General features: G+C 37.0%; 2 protein-coding genes across 2 annotated transcripts; one reads left to right on the plus strand and one right to left on the minus strand.

Annotated features, from left to right (window-relative positions):
• Positions 1–4,031: 4,031 nt before the first annotated feature.
• Positions 4,032–14,968, minus strand: LOC138311092 (dnaJ homolog subfamily C member 22-like). Its single transcript, XM_069252531.1, has 3 exons — positions 14,381–14,968; positions 12,481–12,944; positions 4,032–11,412 (listed from the first exon to the last, which is right to left on the minus strand). Exons 1-3 carry the CDS (start codon positions 14,763–14,765, stop codon positions 11,170–11,172), a joined length of 1,092 nt encoding a protein of 363 aa, XP_069108632.1. The 5' UTR covers positions 14,766–14,968; the 3' UTR covers positions 4,032–11,169.
• A 128-nt stretch (positions 14,969–15,096) lies between these two features.
• On the plus strand, positions 15,097–25,000 carry LOC138311093 (dnaJ homolog subfamily C member 27-like). Its single transcript, XM_069252532.1, has 6 exons — positions 15,097–15,290; positions 16,922–16,987; positions 19,564–19,636; positions 20,076–20,272; positions 21,500–21,570; positions 24,697–25,000. The coding sequence occupies exons 1-6, from the start codon at positions 15,222–15,224 to the stop codon at positions 24,809–24,811; spliced, it is 591 nt and encodes a 196-aa protein (XP_069108633.1). The 5' UTR covers positions 15,097–15,221; the 3' UTR covers positions 24,812–25,000.
• Positions 25,001–26,263: the final 1,263 nt, after the last annotated feature.

Raw genomic sequence — 26,263 nt, forward strand, 5'->3', positions numbered from 1 at the left:
TAAAAAAAATATGAATCATCCATGTATACACGTCTTATATTGGTCCAGAAAAGTAATACTGCAAAGATAATATTTCAGATAACCACTGGGTACGATTATAGCATACAGTAAATACTTTAAAATGAGATTTATTAGTCTGGACAAATTTTGGCGAGCGGATACTGCAGGCTGATTATATTAGTTCGAGAGTCCTTATCATCAGCAGCATTAGAGCATCTGAACGACAGACCGGGAGATTTAGGAGGCAGGGTATGATTATTCGTTCTAGGACGTAACATGTAATGCGATCCGGAATTGAAATACAATTAGGCATTTAACGTAAACTATTAATAAATTATGGAATAGCAAATTAGTACTCTCATGCCGTGACTAATAACTGGGATAGTTTTAAAACTGAGATTCACTTCAAAGTATAACAATTGTAGTTTTTCATTGCTTATTGAGATATTTGCAGAAACATATGCAGCAGTTTCGGCAATCTTCGCGTAGGAAGTTTTTCTACCATATGTAAGATCTCACGAGTTATGCCCCTTTAAACTCACATGTTTCGTACGATTCCGTCGTACATGCATATGTTTTAGGTAACATATGTGACCGTCCTTAATTAGTATGCAATTTTATTTGTTCTTATTGTGTCTTGATAAAGGGGCAGATCTCGAAAATTCGACAATATTTTGTCAACACTGTTGGAATATTACTTCTTTGCCCCATAATACAGACATGCATGTCTGTCACAACCTTGAATTTACCAATAATACATGTATATATTATAATCAAAATTATTGTATATTAGGTACTTATTCAACATTGTAATATGGTACATTTTATATACATAGTCATGATAATCAGAGTTCTGGATATATGTAAAAAGCCAGTGTAAAAAAAATAAATTAATGGAGGTAAAAGATATTTGGATGAAATATGATATTCCAATAGATCTTGAAATAAATGATTTAGTACACTTGGTAATTTAGCAATTATTTTATTTTTTAATGTATATCAAAGCTTCATTAACAAATAAATTAAAATGCACTACCAGCAGAGATTTAAATATATACTATTTTAGTATCTCTGCTACCAAGTTAAAACACATGAATCCCTAATGACTACATTGTTTGTATAACTGTATGTATTTGTGTGATGAGTACAATGTTATGTATGTAGAGAGGCAGCCACCTAAGACACAGTATACATGCTATAAATGGACCTCCTGGGGTTGGGAATAAGGTACTACATGTATACAGGTGTTTGTTTAGTTATGTGATACAGTTGACTGAGAACATATGAAGGGTGCCCTAAAAATGCCCCAGGCCCAGGCCCCACTCGTGATCAATGTTAGTGTAATTCAGATTATCATACCGTGTGGTTGATGGAAACAGTAATGAAGTCCAAGTTGACCATGCCAACTGCAGTCCTAGCCTAACGGGGTCTACCTTTCGAGCAGGCAAATTTATAAGTGAACAAGTAATACTACATGTATGGATCATACATTAATATAAATATTGTTATCATAAAACTCACGCGGTTTGTAAAAGAAGGTCAGAATAGGATATTGTCAAATTATCAAGGTTTCTAGAATGTAAAATAATTATGACAAATTCAGATAATCTAATCAACAACTATGAATCTACAGTTTAAATGGGGTAGAAGTTTGGGTTCATTTTTGATTCTTAGTGTTTGATTTGTTCATGTTGTTATCGATCAGACATGTGACCTACATTTTAGCGATCGTCCTTTTGAACAGGTGTTTGATGCTCACGAGCAGTCCACATGCCCGATAATAAATTTTTGCTTTCTTAAGCCAGTGCTTACAGGTTCCTCAATGGGTTGAGTGTAATAAAGTGTCATTTCTAATGCCGATTTTTAACGTCTATGGACGAATTTCTCATTTTTCCAATCCTTTGCAACGCGCCAGGTTCCATGTAGCAAATGTATACGTATTATACAAAACTAATTTTCGCGCACCTTGCCGTTTAGAAAACTATATTCCCATACATACATAGTTAAACATTTTATGAAGAATTTAATTGTTTATGTTTATATGTCCTTGCTTTTATTATGCCCATCAATATATTCTTTTAATCAAAATAATTTGCCGATCAAAATATCTCTTTGGCGACGATTTGCTTATACTAAAATTCTTACTCCACGCAAGGTTCATCACTTTATGCGTACGAAAAAGAATTTCATCTTTAAACTACTTAATTATCACTAGCTAAGAAAATAGTTTTTACTGGGGAACTATCCATTGATGAGACAACCAGTATGTGGTTTACCGTACGCAGTTAATTTGCAACGCATAATTTGCATTTATAAATTCTATAATTAACGTCCTTATTTATAAATTAAATTGTATGATAATATATATTGATACATTTTACTTTATATGTATCTATTCAAATAAACATTACAGTACGAATGATTTCCAGTAATTAACGGCAATTTTTATGTATCAATAAATATTCGATGTTATAACTATTTCTATCTGTCAAAGTCCATATAGACTGCAGAATCATACATATTTTCTCATATTTCTGTGGCACATCATCTAGTCTGTCTGTGGTCTGGATGTAGTGGACATTTTACCTGGACACGATGTCCACCTGTAGTGGACACCGTGTTCACACGTAGTGCACTCCGTGTCTACCTGTAGTCTAAATCTCGTGCACTCCGTGTCTCCCTGTAGTCTAAACCTCGTGCACTCCGTGTCTACCTGTAGTCTAAACCTCGTGCACTCCGTGTCTGCCTGTAGTCTAAACCTCGTGCACTCCGTGTCCACTCGTAGTTCACACCGTGTGCACAATGTGTAACCTTTAGTCTACTACCAACTGTATGTTTATAAGGATCCAGTGTTATCTGGAATACAACTGTTGATATTATACTTATTTGACATAATTTGTACAGTACGTATACACTGTTCGTGTAGATTTAGAGTCTACATATGTTTGTTTAAAAGGTCTAAACAGGTCTATGGACACTCGGGTAAATCTAAATTCTCTGATTCCTTTGGTAGTTATTGCCAAAAGTACATGTACCGTTCCACCGCAACAACATTTTTTTTGTACATGTATTTATCATTACTTTGCTTTTATACTTCTTTTATATACCCCCATTTAATTTTATATATATAATCTTCTTACTTTTGAAAAGAAAATGAATTCCTTCATGTAATACATTCAAACTATATCTTCATGGAAAAAAAACAAGTCATAATGGACTTCCTTGTATACCACCAGCTGGTTCAACGGGTTTTTTTTTTATCTCGTTCATATACACGTATCATGTATCAAATACGTTTGTGACTTTGAAAATTGATTGTGACCGCAACATACACATGTAATAGCTGTTATTTTATATCAATTATCTTAAAATTGAATTGGCATACAAAAATGTACATGTTGTAAGTCACATGTATGCCTACAATATGTATGTGAAATATCTGGGCTTCTGTTTGAGTTTGAAACTTTGTCAGATGACCTTAAAGCAATATTGAGGTAAAAGACACTGCAAGTTGTGAGACATATAGATGATTTTATTTCTTAAACCATTATTTAAAAACCATATTGTATCAGATCTACAAAATAAATTAATAATGTACATTCATTGCATATCATTTTTCATCCAAAAAGCTATGTTACCTTTGCCAGAAACAATACATTTGTATATGTTTCTGCCTTTGCAATTTAAAGCTAATTATATCAAGTTTATTATTATTATTATTATTAAAGAAAATATATGAACAGGATAAATTATAAAAAAAACTGAAGAGAGTACTTTCAATTTTTAATAAGGCCGAAAAAATGTGTGTTTTGGGTTACATTGGCAAAAAAAATAGGGTCTCTCGGTCGGGAGGATGTTTTTTTTTTTTTTTTTGTAGTGTATTTCAATCTAAAATGATGGCCGGAACCGGATTTTGAGATCGAAATCCCAACTTTCTAAAAAAAAATTCGTAGAAAAATGGGGAAAAAATTAGGATCGGGGGTAAAAAATTAGTTTCGGTCGGGTAACCCTAAACAAACATATTTTTGGGGGCCTAACAATATGCCTTTATGTCACGATCTCATCGGGTAATGAAAAAAAAATGCAGACTGTGTGAATCTTTGAAGCAAATCTCACAAAAATTTGCAGATGTTTTCCAGACGTTTTATGTTTTCCATAACCTGATAAAATTTTAAATTAGAGGCATCAAATAAATGACTTACAAAATAAAGTACATATTTATGTACACGTGTGTTTCAATTGATTTATAACGGATTATTTTTTCCCAAATCAATATACTAACAATACATGTCTCTCAGTTATTATTTTTGTGACATTATGACAACATTACTTTTCCACACAATTCTTGGATTTTTCCCTTAGCGTTGTAAAAACGAAATTCTGCGAAGAAGAAAGTTAGATATATATCATGAAAGAAATAAATTATAATGTTTTCATACAAACATAGCACTTTGTTAGTGTTAGCTAGATTCTAATGTCATTTTATTGAGATAATCATGAGTTCTGTTGTCAAGTCAGATTTTCTTCCTTATAAACAATTATATGTAGTAAATAAAATGTAAATAAAATCACATAAATGTAACAAAAAAAATACATCAAACTATGCAAGAATTAAAATTCCCACGTATACGTATAAAGGGGGACAACTCCAACATTATATTTCGGCAAGTATAATTACATGTAGTTGGTGAAAACCAATAAATTCTGCATGCGTTCCATATGAAGTTGGAGCATCTCAGTTTAATTGACAGACAAACATGTATACAATACAGGAGATCAAGGTCATAAAGTATATGTGTTAATTACCTTGATCTTAATTACCTTACCGACCTTGGAAGGTGCATCTCAAGGATTTATAAGTCCCACTTAAAATGCCTTGGTGCATCTTTATAAATACTGTATTTGACCCAATAAGCAGCCCCCATACATAATAAAGCCCCATCCCTTTTTGTGGCCTCATTTTCACTGACCTTTATTTTTCAAGTGCCCTGGGCACTTATTGGGTCGAGTACGGACTTTTGGATTGTGATGATATTTTTCACCAGAAAACTGAGAGTTATTTAATAAAACTATTAGAGTAATCCAACATTCATTAATAATTATTTTGCATTGAACATTATATTAGATTATAATAATATATCATTAATAGTGTTAGCATAAATAAAAAGATTCATTTAACACATGTGATCTCAATAAAATTAATATCTGGAACCTCTGAACTTAATACCCACATTACTTGTCAATAAGTCATTAAAAGTGAACCGGAGTAGGTACTTGTCTATAAGTTATTAAAGGCCCACTACCTTTCCGTAACAAAAATTCAAAGTTTCTTAACAACAAAAATAAAATAAGAAAATATATTTCAACAGACTAAGATGAGGTTACAAAGCCAAACTGATTCAAGATTTTCTGTATGGCACAGTGATAGTCGACTTACACGCGATTATTAGGACGATGACAGAAAATATAAATAGGCTCGGGATATGAAATTTAAATACTAATTTGTTTTAATTAATTTGTTGTATTGTAGTAGTAACTATAAGCTAATAACTTTTGCGGCTCTACAAAAATTGTCAATCTTCTTTTACATTTCGATTTTAAAAATTAAAAGCCATTACGGAAAAGTAGTGGGCCTTTAACTTAAATCCCTCACTTAACACTGTTAATTATTTCATGTACATATTTTAGCAGTAATCTTATTTCAACGCTTAAAGCCAAGGATTTATAAGTCTCACCATATACATGTACAGCCTTGTGAAAGTACAACAGAGCTTAACTGGTACCAATCCAACTCAACTACTTACTTTAAACTTACATCATTAATACAGTTAAAGTATCGAGATAGTCAACTGATGACAAGGTTTGACAGTTTTACAAAAATCAAAATTGAAAAAATGCTGCTAAAATTATCAATCTAAGATATGATTTTCTCGCACCTCGGACAGGGAAATCTCACATGATACCCGGTGCTAGATTTTTCTATCTCGTCCAATCTGTCTGGTACCTTTACGCGAATTTTGGCGGAATTTTACGCCATTCATGTAACAGTCTGCGCATGTGACGTCAAACTCTTGAACCGGTGACGTCACAAGCGTCAGATAGTCAATATTATTAGAAATATGTGCATTCAGTGATTTACCATGCATTGTTTGGTTGTTGTTTTTAATTATGAAACAGTATGTACCGATTGATCATCGTTTGTCTTTGATATAACCGAACTATAGTTTTATGCGGAATGACTGAAATCGAAGCGCAGATGTAATGGTTAATCGGCTTTGAACCAGGAGGCCCAAGATGGGATAGTTTTACACTCTGAACGCGTATATAGATGGGTTTTGTTATATCTTAGAGGCGCGAGAAAAAAAATCTATTACCTTTAAGTGATCGAGATCGGGTTATCTCAGTCTCGGGCTAAGATTTTGTAACATCCCAACCTCGGCTAACGCCTCGGTTGGGATTATGTTACAAAATCTTAGCCCTCGACTGAGATAACCCGATCTCGTTCACTTACAGGTAACAGATTTTATTAATAAATAACAATATTCAAAACAACACTTCACAAGTGAAAAAAGCTCCATATGGACCTGCATCACACACCAGTTAAATGATGATTCTATCAGTTCTAAAAGTCAAAAATCACTAAAGAAACATACAAATGAAGATATAAATTTGAGACAAAAATGATAGATATGACAACATAAAAACCCTTAATCATCCATTTGACCCTTGTGACCTTGAATGAAGGTCAAGGTAAACATTTGGAGATACAAATATACTTGCTTGCATGCTCTTCGTTCCATGGCGTCACATTGAATGATATTTAACCCTTGTGACCTTGAAGGAAGGTTAAGGTTATTTATCTACATACAACTTTGGTAAATGTTGTCCATTATTCTAGCATGCTTAAAGCCTATTGGTTTTTGAGATCATTATGTATATATATGCCCCAATGACCTTGAGTGCCAGTCAAGGTCATTTGTGTGCACAAACTTTGCACTCGTTCACCTTAGAATGATAGAATAATATAGTCAATATTACGCTTTGGAACCTTGTGGTTTTTGAGAAAAAGTTATCTAAAATGAAAAGATAACGCTGGACAGATGAGCAGTATCAGACAAAAGAGTATGTTTAATATGTCCTAATTGAAGATATATGTATAGGCACAAATTATTTACAAATATGTCTCCATGAATAATTAAGAATTTTCTTTCAGAACATATTTATATTTGACTAATTTTTTCATTGACATCAATAATCACTTCTATATCTTCTAACAATAACCTGGGTTGCTAAGTACTGTTATTACCAGGAGAATCAAGAATTTTGTGGTTTCTAGCAAATAACTTCTCAAAGACAGAATATCATGATTATAAAAAAAAAAAACATTTTTCTCTCATTTTTACACTATGACATTTAAATACTGGTATATATATGGTGGGCGATTAATTCCCCTTTTGTCACCTTTAAGAGGATAATAACCACACCTAAAACTATTTCATAAAAAATCTGAAAACTTCATGAGATGCTCATTCCAGGTATAGATATTTTGTTATTATACCAGACACAGGTCTCATATTGTGATTTTATCAACATGAATATTTGATTGATGAAAGGGTCATTTTGATAATTAAATGATTTTTTGTTAATCATCAAATGATGAATTTTCATTATTGCACTACGTATATACATGTAACATAAAATCAAATTAATATTCTTTGATTAAAAAATTAATTGCTTCATAATTACATATAATATGAATATAAATGTGTACACCTTTTCATGATATGACAATTTGTGTTCAAGAGAGATTCATTCATTCGTGCAGGTGATATGAAATTATGACAAGAGGCCCATGGGCCTTAGCGGTCACCTGAGTTCGGATACAGAATGAAACAAAGACACCAAAACAATATATATTGGCCCATCAGGCCCTTGAAACCAGTCAGTGATCAGAAGATTTTTTTTTCCTTATTTTAGTCATTTTGACCCCTTTTGGCCCCGCCCATCTACCCCTGAAGGTTGAACAGGACCAATATGGATATGATGATGCTATCACAGGGTAATAATTAATTCTAACCAAGTTTGACCTATTGAAAATTAAGAAAATAATGCTCATAAATGTGTTTTTCCAATATCAATTAAAATAGATTTGACCCCTAATCAGGGGAAAGTCTGAGATGCCAGGGCCATGAAATTCACAATTTTTGTAAAGGGCCTTAAAAAGACCTTCCAATCTATTAGGAGTATTTGGTTCCATCAAATTTGCAAATTCAGAAGGAGACTTTTGAAATTTTAGCCATTTTGACCCCTGGGACCAATATGGATATGATGTTAAAATACTATCTCAGGCTAATAATTCTAACAAAGTTTGACTAATTTCCTATTACAAATGACCAAATAATGCTCAAAAATGTCTTTTCCCTGTATAAACTATAGTAAACTTGACCCCCTCCTCAGGGGGGAACGTGAGACCCCAGGGTCATATAATTCACAATTTTTGTAAAGGACCTCAAGACCTTTTAATCTATGAAGAGTATTTGATTCTACCATTTCTGGAATTTCAGAAGAAGATTTTGAAGTTTTAGCATATTTGACCCCTTTTGGCCCCACCTTTCAGGCCCCTGGGGGTCAGTCGTGGAAAAAATTAGGATTCAATGGCCTTCTAAACTGATAATTCTGACAACATTTGACTCATTTCCTATTACAAATGACCAAATAATGCTCAAAAATGTGTTTTCCCTATATAAACTATAGCAAACTTGACCCCCTCCCTAGGGGGGAACGTGAAACCCCAGGGTCATATAATTCACAATTTTTGTAAAGGACCTCAAGACCTTTTAATTTATGAAGAGTGTTTGATTCTACCATTTCTGGAATTTCAGAAGAAGATTTTTGAAGTTTTAGCCTATTTGACCCCTTTTGGCCCCACCCCTCAGGCCCCTGGGGGGCTGGGACCATATAATTCACAATTTTGGTTGACCTTTGGCTATGGAAGGTTTCTGCAAAATTTCAACAAATTTGGTTTTGTAGTTTTGGAGAAGAAGTCGAAAAAGTAAATTGTTTATCGCCATACAACGGACGACGCACGACGACGGACAAAAGGCGATTAGAATAGGTCACTTAAGACTTCCTCTCAGGTGACCTAAAAATTCATTGCCATAAAAATGCATCAAATATTAAAACCACACAAACCTTAATCGCCAAATTAATAATCAATTAATTAATTGAATGAATAATTAATGTATAAGTATAAAATGAGCCCATCAGACCGAGGTTCGAATCCTGACCTCCAAATAATTCTAGCGATTAATGTTACTTAATCTGAATCAATTCAGAGACCTGGTCGCCAGCGATCCAATTGATTACAAAACCATTATAACTAATGTAAAATGTCATTTTTCAATATTAGGATAAAAAATATTTTCCCATTTTGATTTAGTTTCATATCTGCGCCCTTCAAACATTTTCAAACAAAGGAACGTTCTTTTGAACACATGATATGTAAATTAAGATAATTAATACAGGGATTTCGAGATCCAAAAACAATGTGGGTAAAGTATTTACCCAAATTTTAGTCCCACCTTCCAGTGATTATGACGTAATAAAACTTATGTTAAATGATGACGTCACAATCACCGGATGGTGGAACTAAGTAATGGTAAATTGTAATTTACCCATGTCGTTTTCGGATCTCGAAATTCCTGTATCATAACAGGTCATAGCCCCTGGTAAAGTTGAAACTATAGGATTATAAACAAATGATATGATTGAATTTTGGCCATGGAAGGGTTTTACAAAATTTCATAGAATTTAGTCCTGTGGTTTTGGAGAAGAAGTGAAAAATGTAAATTGGTTACTATGGATGACGTATGACAAAAGAATGTCAAGGTCATGACCAAGGGGACGGAGATTGTTGTACTACAATAATAAAATTTTATATTATAACTCCTACGATATGTGCAGATCTACATGTACTTCACACGACATAAAAGACTTCATGTGAAATCAGAATGGGATAGGACAGGACATGACGTGATGGGACGGAATAGGACAGGACACAAGGACAACACTAATTACACTCTATGACCTTTGACCCAGTCATAAAGTGAGCATAAAAAGATTATGTGCTCACAATGAACAAAAGATGGGTTCATGACAGGACAACACTGGTACCCCCGACCACACCCTACACTCCCTACCCCTACCCCCACCACACTATCCACATTCATTTTTCTGCCCCCAATAAACTACTTTCAAGGGACATAAGCATTCCACACTGTCATTAATTTCCCTATATATTTCATGTACTGTTAAACCTGTCTATAAAGACCACCCAAGCGACAGAGATAAAAGCTCTCTATACACAGGTTGATTGGTGTTGACATTGGTCATTTCAGACCCTAGAGAAGTGGCCTTCTTAAACAGGTGGTCATTATACAGAGGTGGATCATTAAGACAGGTTTTTCAGTATATTCATATGTTTTCATTCATTTGTCGTTACATTTTTTCCGATGTTATGGTTATAATTAATTTTTATTTGTTTTCATACTATATCAGACTTTCTGATTGGCAGATCCTTTTTCTTCATATACTATGAAGAAAAAATCCAAGAATGGCGCGAAAACCCAACGCTATCATGACATCACAATAAAGACGTTGACAAATTGATTTATAAAAAAAAATAATTCATTGGAACATCAATGGAATCATACGTTTAAACTATTTTATATTATCAAGTAGTCTGAAAAATTAATTATTAGCATTGATGTAACTGTTTTTTAACTTCATCGGGTTATGAAATAAATTTTGTTTGCAATTTTTTGTGAGAATCCGCTATGCAGATTCACAGAGTTTGCAAACAAAATTTCAAAATACATGAAATATATAGTAAAAAAACAACAATGATGAATTGATCTTGGTTAATTACAGAGTTACCTCCCTTGCAAGCAGGTATCCATTGTGCCGTCATTATTTTTTGAGCGAAACTCTAAAAAGAATGCTCGCAAACACATGACACCACAATCAATACCTACATGCAAGGGCAGATAACTCTGTAATATGCAAATATAGAATACTTAGTCCCTTGACTGTACTGAATATGATTTTTTATAAACAGCATGAAAATGGTGACAAACATAAGGCTCAATTAAAGTCTGAACGACACAAAATTTAAAATTCAGTATGTTTAGGTTTTTTACTACTTTCTGGAGGTTCAGATTTCATAGATCTGGATGTTCTGCGCGATTTGATTTCTGATAAGGTATCATATGCCTTTTGGATTTCGATGAACTTTTCCTGGGCGAACTTCTTGTGTTCTGGATCTTTGATTTTGTCTGGATGCCATTCTTTAGCGAGCTCTCGATATCGTCGAGTTATCTCCTTCTGGGTAACCGAATCGTTCAAACCAAGCACCTGGTAATAACACAAAGTTGAAAATAGAAAGAAAATCAAAACAGCCATGTCAGATTGGAGATAAACATGAAGGTCATTTTGAAATTCCAAAACGTAGATAACGTTTATCTCCAAATCAGACTTCTTTTCTAGTGTCAAATTCTCAAAGCCCTTTCCCTTAGTGGCAAAAACGTTAATAATATATCATTCACGACTGGAAAAGATGGAATTATATTGATCTGTAATTCAAGGGTCAGCCTATAGTGGTAAATCTGATTACATTATCACAAGTTTAAACATTTTTATATTGAGTTATCTCTCTTGCCAGCAAGTGTATCAATTATAACGTCATTATTTTCTGACCAAAAATTAACCTCGTTTCCTCTGAAAGATATAACACAAAAAACAGTACCCTCCTGCAAGGGCAGATAACTCTTTAATATATATGCAAAGATGGTAAGCTTCCTCTCCTTGCAGAAAAGTTTAGAACAATATCAATTTGAATTTAGCCTTCTTTCCTTGTAAGGAAGTTTATTACATCATTGAAACCTTATAACATCACATCGTTGGAGATCCACGGTTGACTGCACTATGCTGCGCTATATTTATGTGATAAGTGAAGCATGAAATCAACAATAAGTCTCTAACAATGACTATCTCATAATAAGTTTTCATACAAGTTTTTCGCCCTCCCTTCTCTAAAGAGCTCATTGCGGTTTTTTCAATTACTGTATTTGACCCAATTTAGCGTAAAAAATTTGCAAAAATAAGGGGGCGCTTAACAGAATCAAATTTAGATTAGCCTTTCATAACATTACTGTAAAAAATAAATTAATGGCAGATGATTCCAACGTCCTGTAGGTATTTCATAATTAATGGTAAGATGTATCGGCAAAGGGATCAAAAGATCAAAGATTATTGCGAAAAATAAGCCATAAATCAATTTGCAAAAGAAATCAAATAAAGAAACCATTGGTTTTCATATTTTTAATTCAAAGTGAGTTAAAATTGATGTCTCAAAAAAGGGGAGGTATGCTAACAGTGTTAGAGACGCTTATTGGGTCGATTACAGTACGTGAAGCAACATACCCTGTATGCATTGGCCTCTCCTGTAGGGTCCATAGCCTCGACAAACTGCTGCCAAAGTCTCTGCCAGCCGTACAGTTTGTAATACTCGTACAGCTTATTCATCGTCTCCTTCATATTGTCCCAGGCTGGCGATTTGAAGAAATTTGGAATGGCTTCTCGTAGAGGTATGGTCTCTCCATGTTCATTGGTGATGGAACAATTTGAATAGATGACTGAGGTCCACATTGACAGATATATTATTCCACAAAATGTCATTACCACCATCCTTTTACAGATGTTCTTTCGAGGCTTCCTCTCGACCTCCCATTTAATCCCAAACTTGTTGACAAGTATAGCTGATATCAGTACACCAGGCATGATGTTTTCTGAACTGTACAGTGTCCATGGCAACCCGAGAAATCCACCGACGAGAGGTGCTGACATAGTACACTTTTGGTGCCCAAGGTTGGCCACTAGATGAATTCCTGTTTATAAAATAGAATTCAACCTCATTGTCTTTAGTAAAACTTAAAATGCATGCACATTTATCTGAATGTATTGCCCTGACTTAATTTCTGAAAATGAACTGCAACAATCTTTCCCCGATACTAATTCTAAAGCTCCCATCCACACTCCTTCCTGAACCTACTGCCCCCATCCACCCTCCTTCCTGTACCTACTGCCCCCATCCACCCTCCATCCTGAACCTACTGCCCCCATCCACCTTCCTTCCTGAACCTACTGCCCCCGTCCACCCTCCTTCCTGAACCAACTGCTCACCATCCTCCTTCCAAAACCTACTGCCCCAATCCACCATCCTTCCTGAACCTACTGCCCCCATCCACCCTCCATCCTGAACCTACTGCCCCCATCCACCCTCCTTCCTGTACCTACTGCCCCCATCCACCCTCCTTCCTGAACCAACTGCCCCCATCCACCTTCCTTCCTGAATCTACTGCCCCCGTGCACCCTCCTTCCTGAATTTACTGCCCCTTCCACCCTCCTTCCTGAGCCTGCTGTCCCATGGCGTGTTTTTTTTTTTTTTTTTTTTTTTTCCTATTAACAACCAGAGTCATGTAAGGAAGTGCCAGGTTTGTTAGTGGAGGAAAGCCGGAATACCCAGAGAAAAACCACCGACCAGCGGTCAGTACCTGGCAACTGCCCCACTTTGGATTTGAACACGCATCCCAGAGGTGGAGGGCTTGTGGTAATATGTCGGGACATCTTAACCAATCGGCAACCGCGGCCTTATGGCATCCATCTTCCTTCCTGAACCTACTGCCCCCATCCACCTTTCTTATAAACTAAAAACTATCTTTTATCTCATATCAATTGCGAAACAATTAAATTTATTTATACAAAATCAATTTTGATGGCTGCGAGTGGGTTCTTCAAGTGAAAAAAAATCAAGAGTTCCCCGAAAAAACTCAAGTGATAGAGCACGTGATCCCTGATCGACCTTTTCAATTCTGTGTGTTAGGGTTTGCATGAACCCTGACTGGCTAGATGACAGACAAGTGACTTTACCACTACACCTATTTACCCAAGTCTACTGCCCCCATATATTAATTCTCGAGCCTATTATCCCACATCCTTGATGCTGCAGGGGTTCCGATCACATACAATCTCTATACCCTTGGATTATTTTATACATGTAGTAATACTGAAGGCAGCTCTGGCGAAAAAATCTGAACCAATCACAGGCCAACAAAAATTTCCTTTGAAAACTACAGAGAGAGCAACGCCCAACTTCCAGGCCACACAGTGAACCGTTATATGGGCTCTTTTGATGCGCTTCTGTTGCCTCCAGATTTACTATGAGATAGTCTGGGGGTGTACGAATCGTAAGTGATCGGAACCCCTGGAGTATTGGAGATGGTTGTCCCATTGACCGTCCTATCTGCTGATCCTATATACTTACCCACTGCGACCCCGTACGGGGGAAGAACGATAGTCAACAGCCATCCTAGCCCTGATGTGGTATACTCTTCTGGGATAACCAGTCTAAGTAATATTCCAAAAAGAAACCCGACTATCAGCTCTCCAGCAAAACGAGCAACATTAAACGGGGGTCGAGGAAATAACACAAGACGATGCTGTAATTCTTTTAGGTATCTTTCGTCATTGTTTGCGTCATAAATATACTCGGGCAGTCTCCATAAATCCCGGAACCAGCCTAGTCCGAAACAACCTCCCCATGTTGCCCACCAAATGAAAGCATGTTTGTCCCGTCCAAGGTAGAAATGGTGAAGTCCTAGCCATCCGCCAGTTAGCCATAAAATATATGCGACCACGATGTTAGCCATGCTGTAAATGAGATCTAATCATTCCAAGAAGTCTCTCTGTTCACGTAGATTCTTGGTTTCATCATCGGAAGCTGTTGTGTCTTCGCGTGGGGAATTCCTCTTTTATCGATGTGTTCTATAAATAGCAAAATCTACGTGTCACTTATTTATTTAATGATTCACAAATATCTAGTCATCTTTTCGTTTCAGGATGGAAGTATTCGTATAAGTTTAATAAACCACAAAATTTCGATTTTGTTCCTTGATTTAGAAAATTGCTAATATTGAAAGCGAAAGTAACACTAGTCACGAAGGGAATCCCCATCCCATAATGCAATTCGAATATTGTTTACGTAGTGAAGGAAACCTCCAATATGGCGGCTCCCAGGTGAAATGCTCGCACTTGTTTACATGACCAGCAAATAAATGTGGCTATAACTAAATTATTTGGTGGAATTTCACCATATCGAATTCAAGATGGATAGAAAACCCGGATACCTTACGAAAAACCCACAGGACGCAGTGAAGGAGTTAAAGTGGATTAAGGTAGGAGTCTCGTTTGATCCGGCTAATTTTTACAACTGACCATAACGTTAATAATAGCACTATATAATGAACTGATTGTTTCGGTGTCGGGACGTTTCGCCCCTGCTAACCATCATAAGTGGGGACTTACCAACTTCCGGGCAAAACGTCTGGCATTCATTAGTTCGTTAGATTTTTAAACTTTCCGCAATGAAAATTATTTAATCAACAGCTAGCTGATCAATATGATAAATGTATAACAGCTGTACAATGTACATGTGTAAAAGGAAAGGAGAAATGTAGCAGCCAGACCTTTATTCCAAACTGTAACCTCCGAACACTAGCCAGATGCTCTACCGCTGAGTTACCTGATCACCAATGATCGACCCAGACAAATATCCGTCTACATCAGTACCTGTGGCTCCATTTTCAACATCTTCAACATCTTCACCCTCAAAGTCATACCAGACCCTTATACCACCACTATGGGTATATTAGTTGGGCAACAATTTTGTAACAGGAGAGGAGAATATGTAGCGTCCAGACTGAGATTTGAACCCATGACCTCCGAACACTAACCAACTGCACTACCCTAGAGCTACCTTGTCACCAATGATCGACTCAGTCCAATAAAGTTATATATATACACATGCACATGTAGAGCTACAGTTTTACTTTACATTGCAAATTATTCTAGTGTACTTTGTACAGAATGCATACTGGTAGAAGGAAGAGTAGTTTGTAATCAGTGGTTATGTTTACATGTTTGTTTGTTTGTTTGTTTGATTTATTAACGTCCTATTAACAGCTATGGTCATGTAAGGACGGCCTCCCATGTATGCGGTGTGTTGCGTGTATGTTGGGCGAGGTGAGTGTACTGGGAGACTGCGGTATGTTCGTGTTGTGTCTTCTTGTATAGTGGAACTGTTGCCCTTTTTATAGTGCTATATCACTGAAGCATGCCGCCGAAGACACCAAGCAACACACCCCAACCGGTCACATTATACTGACAACGCGCGAACCAGTCGTCCCACTCCCTGTATGCTGAGCGCTAAGCAGGAGCAGAAACTACCACTTTTATACAGACTTTGGTGTGTCTCGGCCAGGGGACAGAACCCAGAGCCTTCCTCACTGGGGCGAACGCTCAACTCAAAGCCAAAAGTGAGGCGGTGCCAAGGGAGGCATTAGGAAAGATAAAGTCAGTTAGGAAGAAGAGAAAAGATAAGATCCTAATTTTAGTCGCCTTTTACGATCATGCAATAGGGGCAGCAGGTACAATTCTAACGCCCTACCTGCAGGGCCAATGTTTACATGTAGCTGTGCATATATGTGTAGTAGTGGTGTTTCGATTAATCAAGTTCATCGAGTATCATTGGTTAGGGGTGTTTGACCAATTACTAAAGTAAGAAATCCATAATTGAGTTTTGTTGGAAATTACAATGGGGGGGTACCATGATACCACCTGCGTTATGTAAATTAAGTTAATTAACACTCAATTATTTTAATTAAGTTGTTCAGATGGTGATGATAACTGTAGTATTTAACTTTTGCAACTACACAAGTATCAATCACCTTTGACATTTTCATTCATTTTTGTAAAGAAATTAAGTAATTATTGCTGTATTTCTAAAGTACTGGTTTTGTATTTTCAGGTTGTTGGTATTGGTAATGCTAATGTGGGGAAGACTTGTCTAATTAAACATTTCTGTGAAAGTAAGGTGAGTATATTGTACATTTTAATTCATCTTAATTAGAAATTAATCAATGTTCGTAAATGACAAGCTAAAGGAGAAAAAGCTGATACAAAAGAAATACTTATCAAATATGATATTAAATTAGATATAACAGTGGATACCAGGCTATACTAATTCACTCAGGGTACACTGTACTTATATGTATATCATGTGCAGGAACAATATACTGTGTATATGCTTCATTTGCTTTAAGTTTGTTGCTTTATGAATGCTGGAGATCAGGTTTCATCCCTGTTAGGGCTCTTTATATTTTAATTTTTCTTTTTTTAGCCCACCATCATCAGATGGTGGGCTATTCAAATCGCCTTTCGTCCGTCGTCCGTCCGTCCTTCGTCCGTCGTCCGTCCGTCCGTCCGTCCGTTAACAATTCTTGTTACCGCTATTTCTCTAAAAGTACTGAAGGGATCTTTCTCAAATTTCATATGTAGGTTCCCCTAGGACCCTAGTTGTGCATATTGTATTTTGGGACTGATCGGTCAACAAGATGGCCGCCAGGCAGCCATCTTGGATTTTGATAGTTAAAGTTTGTTACCGCTATTTCTCAGAAAGTACTGAAGGGATCTTTCTCAAATTTCATATGTAGGTTCCCCTAGGACCCTAGTTGTGCATAATGCATTTTGGGACTGATCGGTCAACAAGATGGCCGACTGGCGGCCATCTTGGATTTTGATAGTTAAAGTTTGTTACGGCTAATTCTCAGAAAGTACTGAAGGGATCTTTCTCAAATTTCATATGTAGGTTCCCCTAGGACCCAGTAGTGCATATTGCATTTTGGGACTGATCGGTCAACAAGATGGCCGCCAGGTAGCCATCTTGGATTTTGATAGTTAAAGTTTGTTACCGCTATTTCTCAGAAAGCACTGAAGGGATCTTTCTCAAATTTCATATGTAGGTTCCCCTAGGACCCTAGTTGTGCATATTGTATTTTGGGACTGATCGGTCAACAAGATGGCCGCCAGGCAGCCATCTTGGATTTTGATAGTTAAAGTTTGTTACCGCTATTTCTCATAAAGTATTGAAGGGATCTTTCTCAAATTTCATATGTAGGTTCCCCTAGGACCCCAGTTGTGCATATTGCATTTTGGGACTGATCGCTCAACAAGATGGCCGACCGGTGGCCATCTTGGATTTTGATAGTTAAAGTTTGTTACCGCTATTTCTCAGAAAGTACTGAAGGGATCTTTCTCAAATTTCATATGTAGGTTCCTCTAGGACCCTAGTTCTGCATATTACATTTTGGGACTGATCGGTCAACAAGATGGCCGACCAGCAGCCATCTTGGATTTTGATAGTTAAAGTTTGTTACGGCTATTTCTCAGAAAGTATTGAAGGGATTGTTCTCAAATTTCATATGTAGGTTCCCCTAGGACCCTAGTAGTGCATATTGCATTTTGGGACTGATCAGTCAACAAGATGGCCGCCAGGTAGCCATCTTGGATTTTGATAGTTAAAGTTTGTTACCGCTATTTCTCAGAAAGCACTGAAGGGATCTTTCTCAAATTTCATATGTAGGTTCCCCTAGGACCCCAGTTGTGCATATTGCATTTTGGGACTGATCGGTCAACAAGATGGCCGCCAGGTAGCCATCTTGGATTTTGATAGTTAAAGTTTGTTACCGCTATTTCTCAGAAAGCACTGAAGGGATCTTTCTCAAATTTCATATGTAGGTTCCCCTAGGACCCCAGTTGTGCATATTGCATTTTGGGACTGATCGGTCAACAAAATGGCCGACCGGTAGCCATCTTGGATTTTGATAGTTAAAGTTTGTTACCGCTATTTCTCAGAAAGTATTGAAGGGATTGTTCTCAAATATCATATGTAGGTTCCTCTAGGACCCTAGTTCTGCCTATTGCATTTTGCGACCACCATCTTGGATTTTGATAGTTTAAAGTTTGAAAAGCAGAAAAAAGAAGTGTAAGTTTGAAAAGCAGAGAAAAGATCCCTCTTTCATTTGTCAGACATAGATCAATCTTTGGTGGGCGCCAAGATCCCTCTGGGATCTCTTGTTTTATTCTACATTGACGCCTACCATGGCATCTCAATGACGATGACAAAAAGTGATTAAATGATGATGCTGATAATGTAATTAATGACGATAATGAGGATTGCATATATGATGGTGATGATGGTGACAATGTTAATGATGTTGATAATGTGATTGATGATGACAATGATGATGTGATAGATGACAATGATGATGTGATAGATGACAATGATGATGATGATGATGTGATAGATGACAATAATGATGATGACGATGATGATGACGATGATATTGGTGACGATGATGACAATAGTATTGATGATGATGGTATTGGTGACGATGATGATGACAATGATGTGATAGATGACAATGATGATAATGACAATGATGATGATGATGATGATATTGGTGATGATGATGACAATAGTATTGATGATGATGATGATGGTGATGATGATGGTATTGGTGACGATGATGATGACAATAATATTGATGATGATAATGATGATGATGATGGCAATGATGATAATGATGATAATTTCCTTTCATGTCCTAGTTCTGTGGAGGTTACCAGCCAACAGTTGGAGTGGACTACGGTTTTAAGATCCAGCATGTAGATGGTGTGGATTGTGAGTATGAAATTTTTTCATTTTTAATTGTGCTACATCTGAATCCTCTAGAAGTCATCTGTATTAGTGCCAAAGCATGATGATGACATCATATCCTACACCACTGGACCAATTTCACTGAAACATAATATATTGCAATTTGGGGACCATATGTATATGTGCAATGTTTATATGAATACCTATTATTTGACACATCAGACTAAGATTAACATTGGTCACATTGGAAGCAGAATGGGGACTCCTGATTTGGTCAAAATTTAGATATTGTCTGATTAAACTGAAAATCATTTTAAAAGGGCTTTAAGTTTAAAATATAGTATTTGGTTTCAAAGGTCACTAAATGATGAGGCTTATAGTTGTAGTTTTATCAGGATTGATAAAGTGTCGGAGCCATTAGATTGAATATATTTTGAAATAACTACTGTTTCTATGACAACAGTGCGCGTCCATCTCTGGGATCTGTCAGGAAGTCCCGAATATATCGACGTCAGAAATGAGCTCTACCTGCAGACGGACGCCATTTTTATGGTGTATGACGTCACCAATCAGGCGTCGTTTGAAGCGTTGGACGTTTGGATGAAGGAGGTCAATAAGTACAGTACGACAGGCCCTGAAATACGTCTGGTGGGAAATAAGGTACTAAAATAAGTTCAGAGGTCAAGCTACTGATATAGAAATACGTCTGGTGGGAAATAAGGTACTAAAATAAGTTCAGAGGTCAAGCTACTGATATAGAAATACGTCTGGTGGGAAATAAGGTACTAAAATAAGTTCAGAGGTCAAGCTACTGATATAGAAATACGTCTGGTGGGAAATAAGGTACTAAAATAAGTTCAGAGGTCAAGCTACTGATATAGAAATACGTCTGGTGGGAAATAAGGTACTAAAATAAGTTCAGAGGTCAAGCTACTGATATAGAAATACGTCTGGTGGGAAATAAGGTACTAAAATAAGTTCAGAGGTCAAGCTATTGATATAGAAATACGTCTGGTGGGAAATAAGGTACTAAAATAAGTTCAGAGGTCAAGCTATTGATATAGAAATACGTCTGGTGGGAAATAAGGTACTAAAATAAGTTCAGAGGTCAAGCTATTGATATAGAAATACGTCTGGTGGGAAATAAGGTACTAAAATAAGTTCAGAGGTCAAGCTACTGATATAGAAATATGTCTGGTGGGAAATAAGGTGCTAAAATAAGTTCAGAGGTCAAGCTATTGATATAGAAATACGTCTGGTGGGAAATAAGGTACTAATATAAGTTCAGAGGTCAAGCTATTAATATAGAAATACGTCTGGTGGGAAATAAGGTACTAAAATAAGTTCAAAGGTCAAGATACTGATATAGCTTTTGGTTTTTTTGCAAACAATTGCCTTTTTTCTTTGACTTTTCCAAATCTGAGTAACCAAAAAAATCCAAAAGTGGTAAAATTCATGAAAGCTTCAAAAACCATTTCCTGAAAAACCACAATAGGTATTGATCAAATACTCTTCATGTAAAATATAGGAGTAAAAATATTGATTCTATATCTACCTGGCGCTGTTCTTATTTGTTTCTTGTAAGAGGCCAACATTACAGTGAACATGCATGGTTTATATAGAAGAAAGGATATTTTTGAGTATCCATTGTTAAATTGCATCAGGAAATTTGGTTATAATTACTTTATCAGTATGAAATAGCAGTCAATATTGGCATTGAATGACCATCAAAGAGGGGATGGGGATATGGAGGGATGGGGAGTGGGGAATGACGGGGAGATCAAAGATCTATATTGACAAAACATTTGAGACATCTTTTATGACTCTCAGATATAGAAGAATTATCGGAAATTATATACATTGTGCATAAAATTTCTTTTTTTTTAGATTGATATTAAGAACAAACGCCAAGTGGAGAAGGAAGAAGCAAAAAAATGGGCGACGCAAAATAAGATGGTGTACGTATTACTTGTTTATTAGCCCCCTGCTGGTGGAATTTGAGGAAGCAATGTCCTACAGTCCATTCATCCCTCCATCCATCTCTCCATCAAATCTGTCTTTCAATTTACCTGCCTGAAGTTTGTCAACACTCGTAAAGAATCAAAATGTCATGGACAAGTTTAAGTTTCAGGGTTTTGAGGTCATGGTCACTATTACTATTTTTTAGGTCATCTGACCGAAGGTCAGGATGACCTATTGTCATCGTGTTTCGTCCGTCGTCGTGCGCAGTCCGCCGTCCGCCGTCCGCCGTCCGCCATCCGCCATCCGCCGTGCGTCGTGCGTAAGACTATTTATACAAAAGCCTACTCCTCCTTCATCCTTTGATGGATTTCATCCATATGTGGTTTGAAGCATCATTAGGGAAGGACAATCATATTTTATATAAATGAGCCTGGTCCGACCCCTAGGGTCAGAGGGGTGGGGCCCCAAAAGGGCAAATTTTCTTAATTTTAGCTTTAAAATCCTACTCCTCCTTCATCCTTGGATGGATTTCATCCATATTTGGTTTGAAACATCATTGGGGAAGGGCAATCATATTTTATATAAATGAGTCTGGTCCGACCCCTAGGGGCTGAGGGGTGGGGCCCCAAAAGGGCAAATTTTCTTATTTTAGCTTTAAAATCCTACTCCTCCTTCATCCTTGGATGGATTTCATCCATATTTAGTGTGAAACATCATTAGGTAAGGACATTCATATTTTATATATTTGAGATAGGTATGACCCCTAGGGGCTGTGGGGTGGGGCCCCAAAAGGGCGAATTTTCTTATTTAAAGTTTTTAAAATCCTACTCCTCCTTCATCCTTGGATGGATTTCATCCATATTTGGTGTGAAACATTATTGATGAAGGACATTCATATTTTATATATTTGAGATAGGTGTGACCCCTAGGGGCTGAGGGGTGGGGCCCCAAAAGGGCGAATTTATTTATTCAAAGCTTTAAAAACCTACTCCTCCTTCATCCTTGGATGGATTTCATCCATATTTGGTGTGAAACATCATTTGGGATGGACAATCATATTTTTATATAAATGAGCGTGGTCCAACCCTAGGGGCTGAGGGGTGGGGCCCCCAAAGGGCAAATTTTCTTAATTTTAGCTTTAAAATCCTACTTCTCCTTCATCCTTGATGGATTTCATCCATATTTGGTGTGAAACATCATTTGGGATGGACAATCATATTTTATATAAATGATGGTCCACCCTAGGGGTGAGGGGTGGGCCCCAAAGGAAATTTTCTTAATTTTAGCTTTAAAATCCTACTCCTCCTTCATCCTTGGATGGATTTCATCCATATTTGGTGTGAAACATCATTTGGGATGGACAATCATATTTTATATAAATGAGCGTGGTCCAACCCTAGGGGCTGAGGGGTGGGGCCCCAAAAAGGGCAAATTTTCTTAATTTTAGCTTTAAATCCTACTTCTCCTTCATCCTTGGATGGATTTCATCCATATTTGGTGTGAAACATTATTTGGGACGGACAATCATATTTATATAAATGAGCGTGGTCCAACCCTAGGGGCTGAGAGGTGGGGCCCCCAAAGGGCAAATTTTCTTAATTTTAGCTTTAAAATCCTACTCCTCCTTCATCCTTGGATGGATTTCATCCATATTTGATGTGAAACATCATTGGGGAAGGACAATCATATTTGATATAAATGAGCCTGGTCCGACCCCTAGGGGCTGAGGGGTGGGGCCCCAAATGGGGAAATTTTCTTAATTTTAGCTTTAAAATCCTACTCCTCCTCCATCCTTGGATGAATTTTATCCATATTTGGTGTGAAGCATCATTGGGGAAACACAATTATATTTTATATAAATGAGTCTGGTCTGAACCCTAGGAACTGAGGGGTGGGGCCCCAAAAGGGCAAATTTTCTTAATTTTAGCTGGCTCACTTCCTGTTTTAAAGTTTCAGTCTCCGATCTCAATGAAAATTGGTCTATAGGGGGTTTAATTGATGCCGAACAACATGCAAACATTTTCGTAAAGATTTTGGTATTCCAAGATGGCCGCTGGCCCACTTCCTGTTTTAAGGTTTCAGTCTCCGATCTCAATGAAAATTGGTCTATAGGGGTTTTAAATGATGCCGAACAACATGCAAACATTTTCGTGAAGATTTTGGTATTCCAAGATGGTCGCTGTCCCACTTCCTGTTTTAAGGTTTCAGTCTCCGATCTCAATGAAAATTGGTCTATAGGGTTTTAATTGATGCCGAACAACATGCAAACATTTTCGTAAAGATTTTGGTATTCCAAGATGGCCGCTGGCCCACTTCCTGTTTTAAGGTTTCAGTCTCCGATCTCAATGAAAATTGGTCTATAGGGGTTTTAATTGATGCCGAACAACATGCAAACATTTTCTTAAAGATTTTGGTATTCCAAGATGGCCACTGGCCCACTTCCTGTTTTAAGGTTTCAGTCTGCGATCTTAATGCAAATTGGTCTATAGTGGTTTTAATTGATTCAGAAGGGGGAACTTTAGGTAAGGACAATCATATTTTATAAAGGACCGAGGTAAGACCCATGGTGATAGTATGACCGAGGTCCAAAATGGGAGCTTTGCTGAAATTTGGCTTTAAAGTCTGACTCCTCCTTATATCGACCATATTTGGATGAAGGGCTACCAAGTTTGTTCAACAAATGACATTTACCTTTTTCAGAAACTTACATATTCAACTAAGGAGTTCCTTGTATTGTTTATATTAATCGTTAACCAATACTTTATACTGTGACTTTGTTGTTTTGTGCCATGAGTCAGATGACCGTTAAGGCCCATGGGCCTCTTGTTGGGGAAAAAAATGTATTATTTTTACGTTATTGAGTAAAAAAATTGAGTAAAATCCGCCAATAGACGAGATAAGGAAAAATCAAAGAAAAAATGTAAAAATACATAGAATATATAGGGAAAAATAAAAATTACGAAGACTTTTGGCACGTTACTGTAGCTTGTCTTTATCCTATTATGAAATAAGAGAATATCACACTGGTGGTAAGGTTGCTGATATTCCTGTCAAGGTTAAGTGAAATCCATGTCCACGTTTTATGCCTACAGGTATATGAGATTTTATTTGTACCTTTTCAGGAACTACTACGAGACCTCAGCCTCCACTGGTGAGGGAATCGACTCCTTGTTCCATGATATGCTCTGCTCAATCATTGAGAGGAAGAAACTTTATAAAAAAGCCGCGTCATTATGACACCGCCATGCCATAATCTATATGTGTGTGTGTGGGTGTGGATTAATTTTAATAGCCATGTTGATCATGTTTTTGATTTATTTTTGTTGATGGTTTAGGGACATTTTTTATCCCATCATAATTGTATTTATGTTGACCAACTAGATTGTATTGTTTATATACCTGTACTAAAATAAACATTATGAATTATCCTATTGTTTTTCATTGTTTATATAGGCTAAGGTCTTAAAGAACCCGTAAACCTGTCTAAAGACCACCCAAGGGTCAAACCTGTAAAGACCACCCAAGGGTCAAACCTGTCTATAAAGACCACCCAAGGGTCAAACCTGTCTATAAAGACCACCCAAGGGTCAAACCTGTCTATAAAGACCACCCAAGGGTCAAACCTGTCTATAAAGACCACCCAAGGGTCAAACCTGTCTATAAAGACCACCCAAGGGTCAAACCTGTCTATAAAGACCACCCAAGGGTCAAACCTGTCTATAAAGACCACCCAAGGGTCAAACCTGTCTATAAAGACCACCCAAGGGTCAAACCTGTCTATAAAGACCACCCAAGGGTCAAACCTGTCTATAAAGACCACCCAAGGGTCAAACCTGTCTATAAAGACCACCCAAGGGTCAAACCTGTCTATAAAGACTACCCAAGGGTCAAACCTGTCTATAAAGACCACCCAAGGGTCAAACCTGTCTTTATAAAGACCACCCAAGGGTCAAACCTGTCTATAAAGACCACCCAAGGGTCAAACCTGTCTATAAAGACCACCCAAGGGTCAAACCTGTCTATAAAACCACCCAAGGGTCAAACCTGTCTATAAAGACCACCCAAGGGTCAAACCTGTCTATAAAGACCACCCAAGGGTCAAACCTGTCTATAAAGACCACCCAAGGGTCAAACCTGTCTATAAAGACCACCCAAGGGTCAAACCTGTCTATAAAGACCACCCAAGGGTCAAACCTGTCTATAAAGACCACCCAAGGGTCAAACCTGTCTATAAAGACCACCCAAGGGTCAAACCTGTCTATAAAGACCACCCATAGAACAGTCAAACTTGTCCATAAAGACCACCCAAGGAACAGTCAAACTTGTCCATAAAGACCACCCAAGGAACAGTCAAACTTGTCTATAAAGACCACCCAAGGGACAGTCAAACCTGTCAATAAAGACCACCCAAGGGTCAAACCTGTCTATAAAGACCACCTAAGGAACAGTCAAACTTGTCCATAAAGACCACCCAAAGAACAGTCAAACTTGTCCATAAAGACCACCCAAAGAACAGTCAAACCTGTCCATAAAGAATCACCCAAGGGCCATTATAGTCAGAGATTTATATACGATGTACGATAAAATAAATTTCTTTTGTGTGAGATTTAGTTTCTTGAGTTTTGCGATCCATGCAAATTGAAGAATGATTATCTCCACTCACTAGCATCTTCATAATTTATATTTATA

Source organism: Argopecten irradians, chromosome 16 (genome assembly GCF_041381155.1).
Source record: "Argopecten irradians isolate NY chromosome 16, Ai_NY, whole genome shotgun sequence".
Classification (NCBI taxonomy): Eukaryota; Metazoa; Mollusca; class Bivalvia; order Pectinida; family Pectinidae; genus Argopecten; species Argopecten irradians.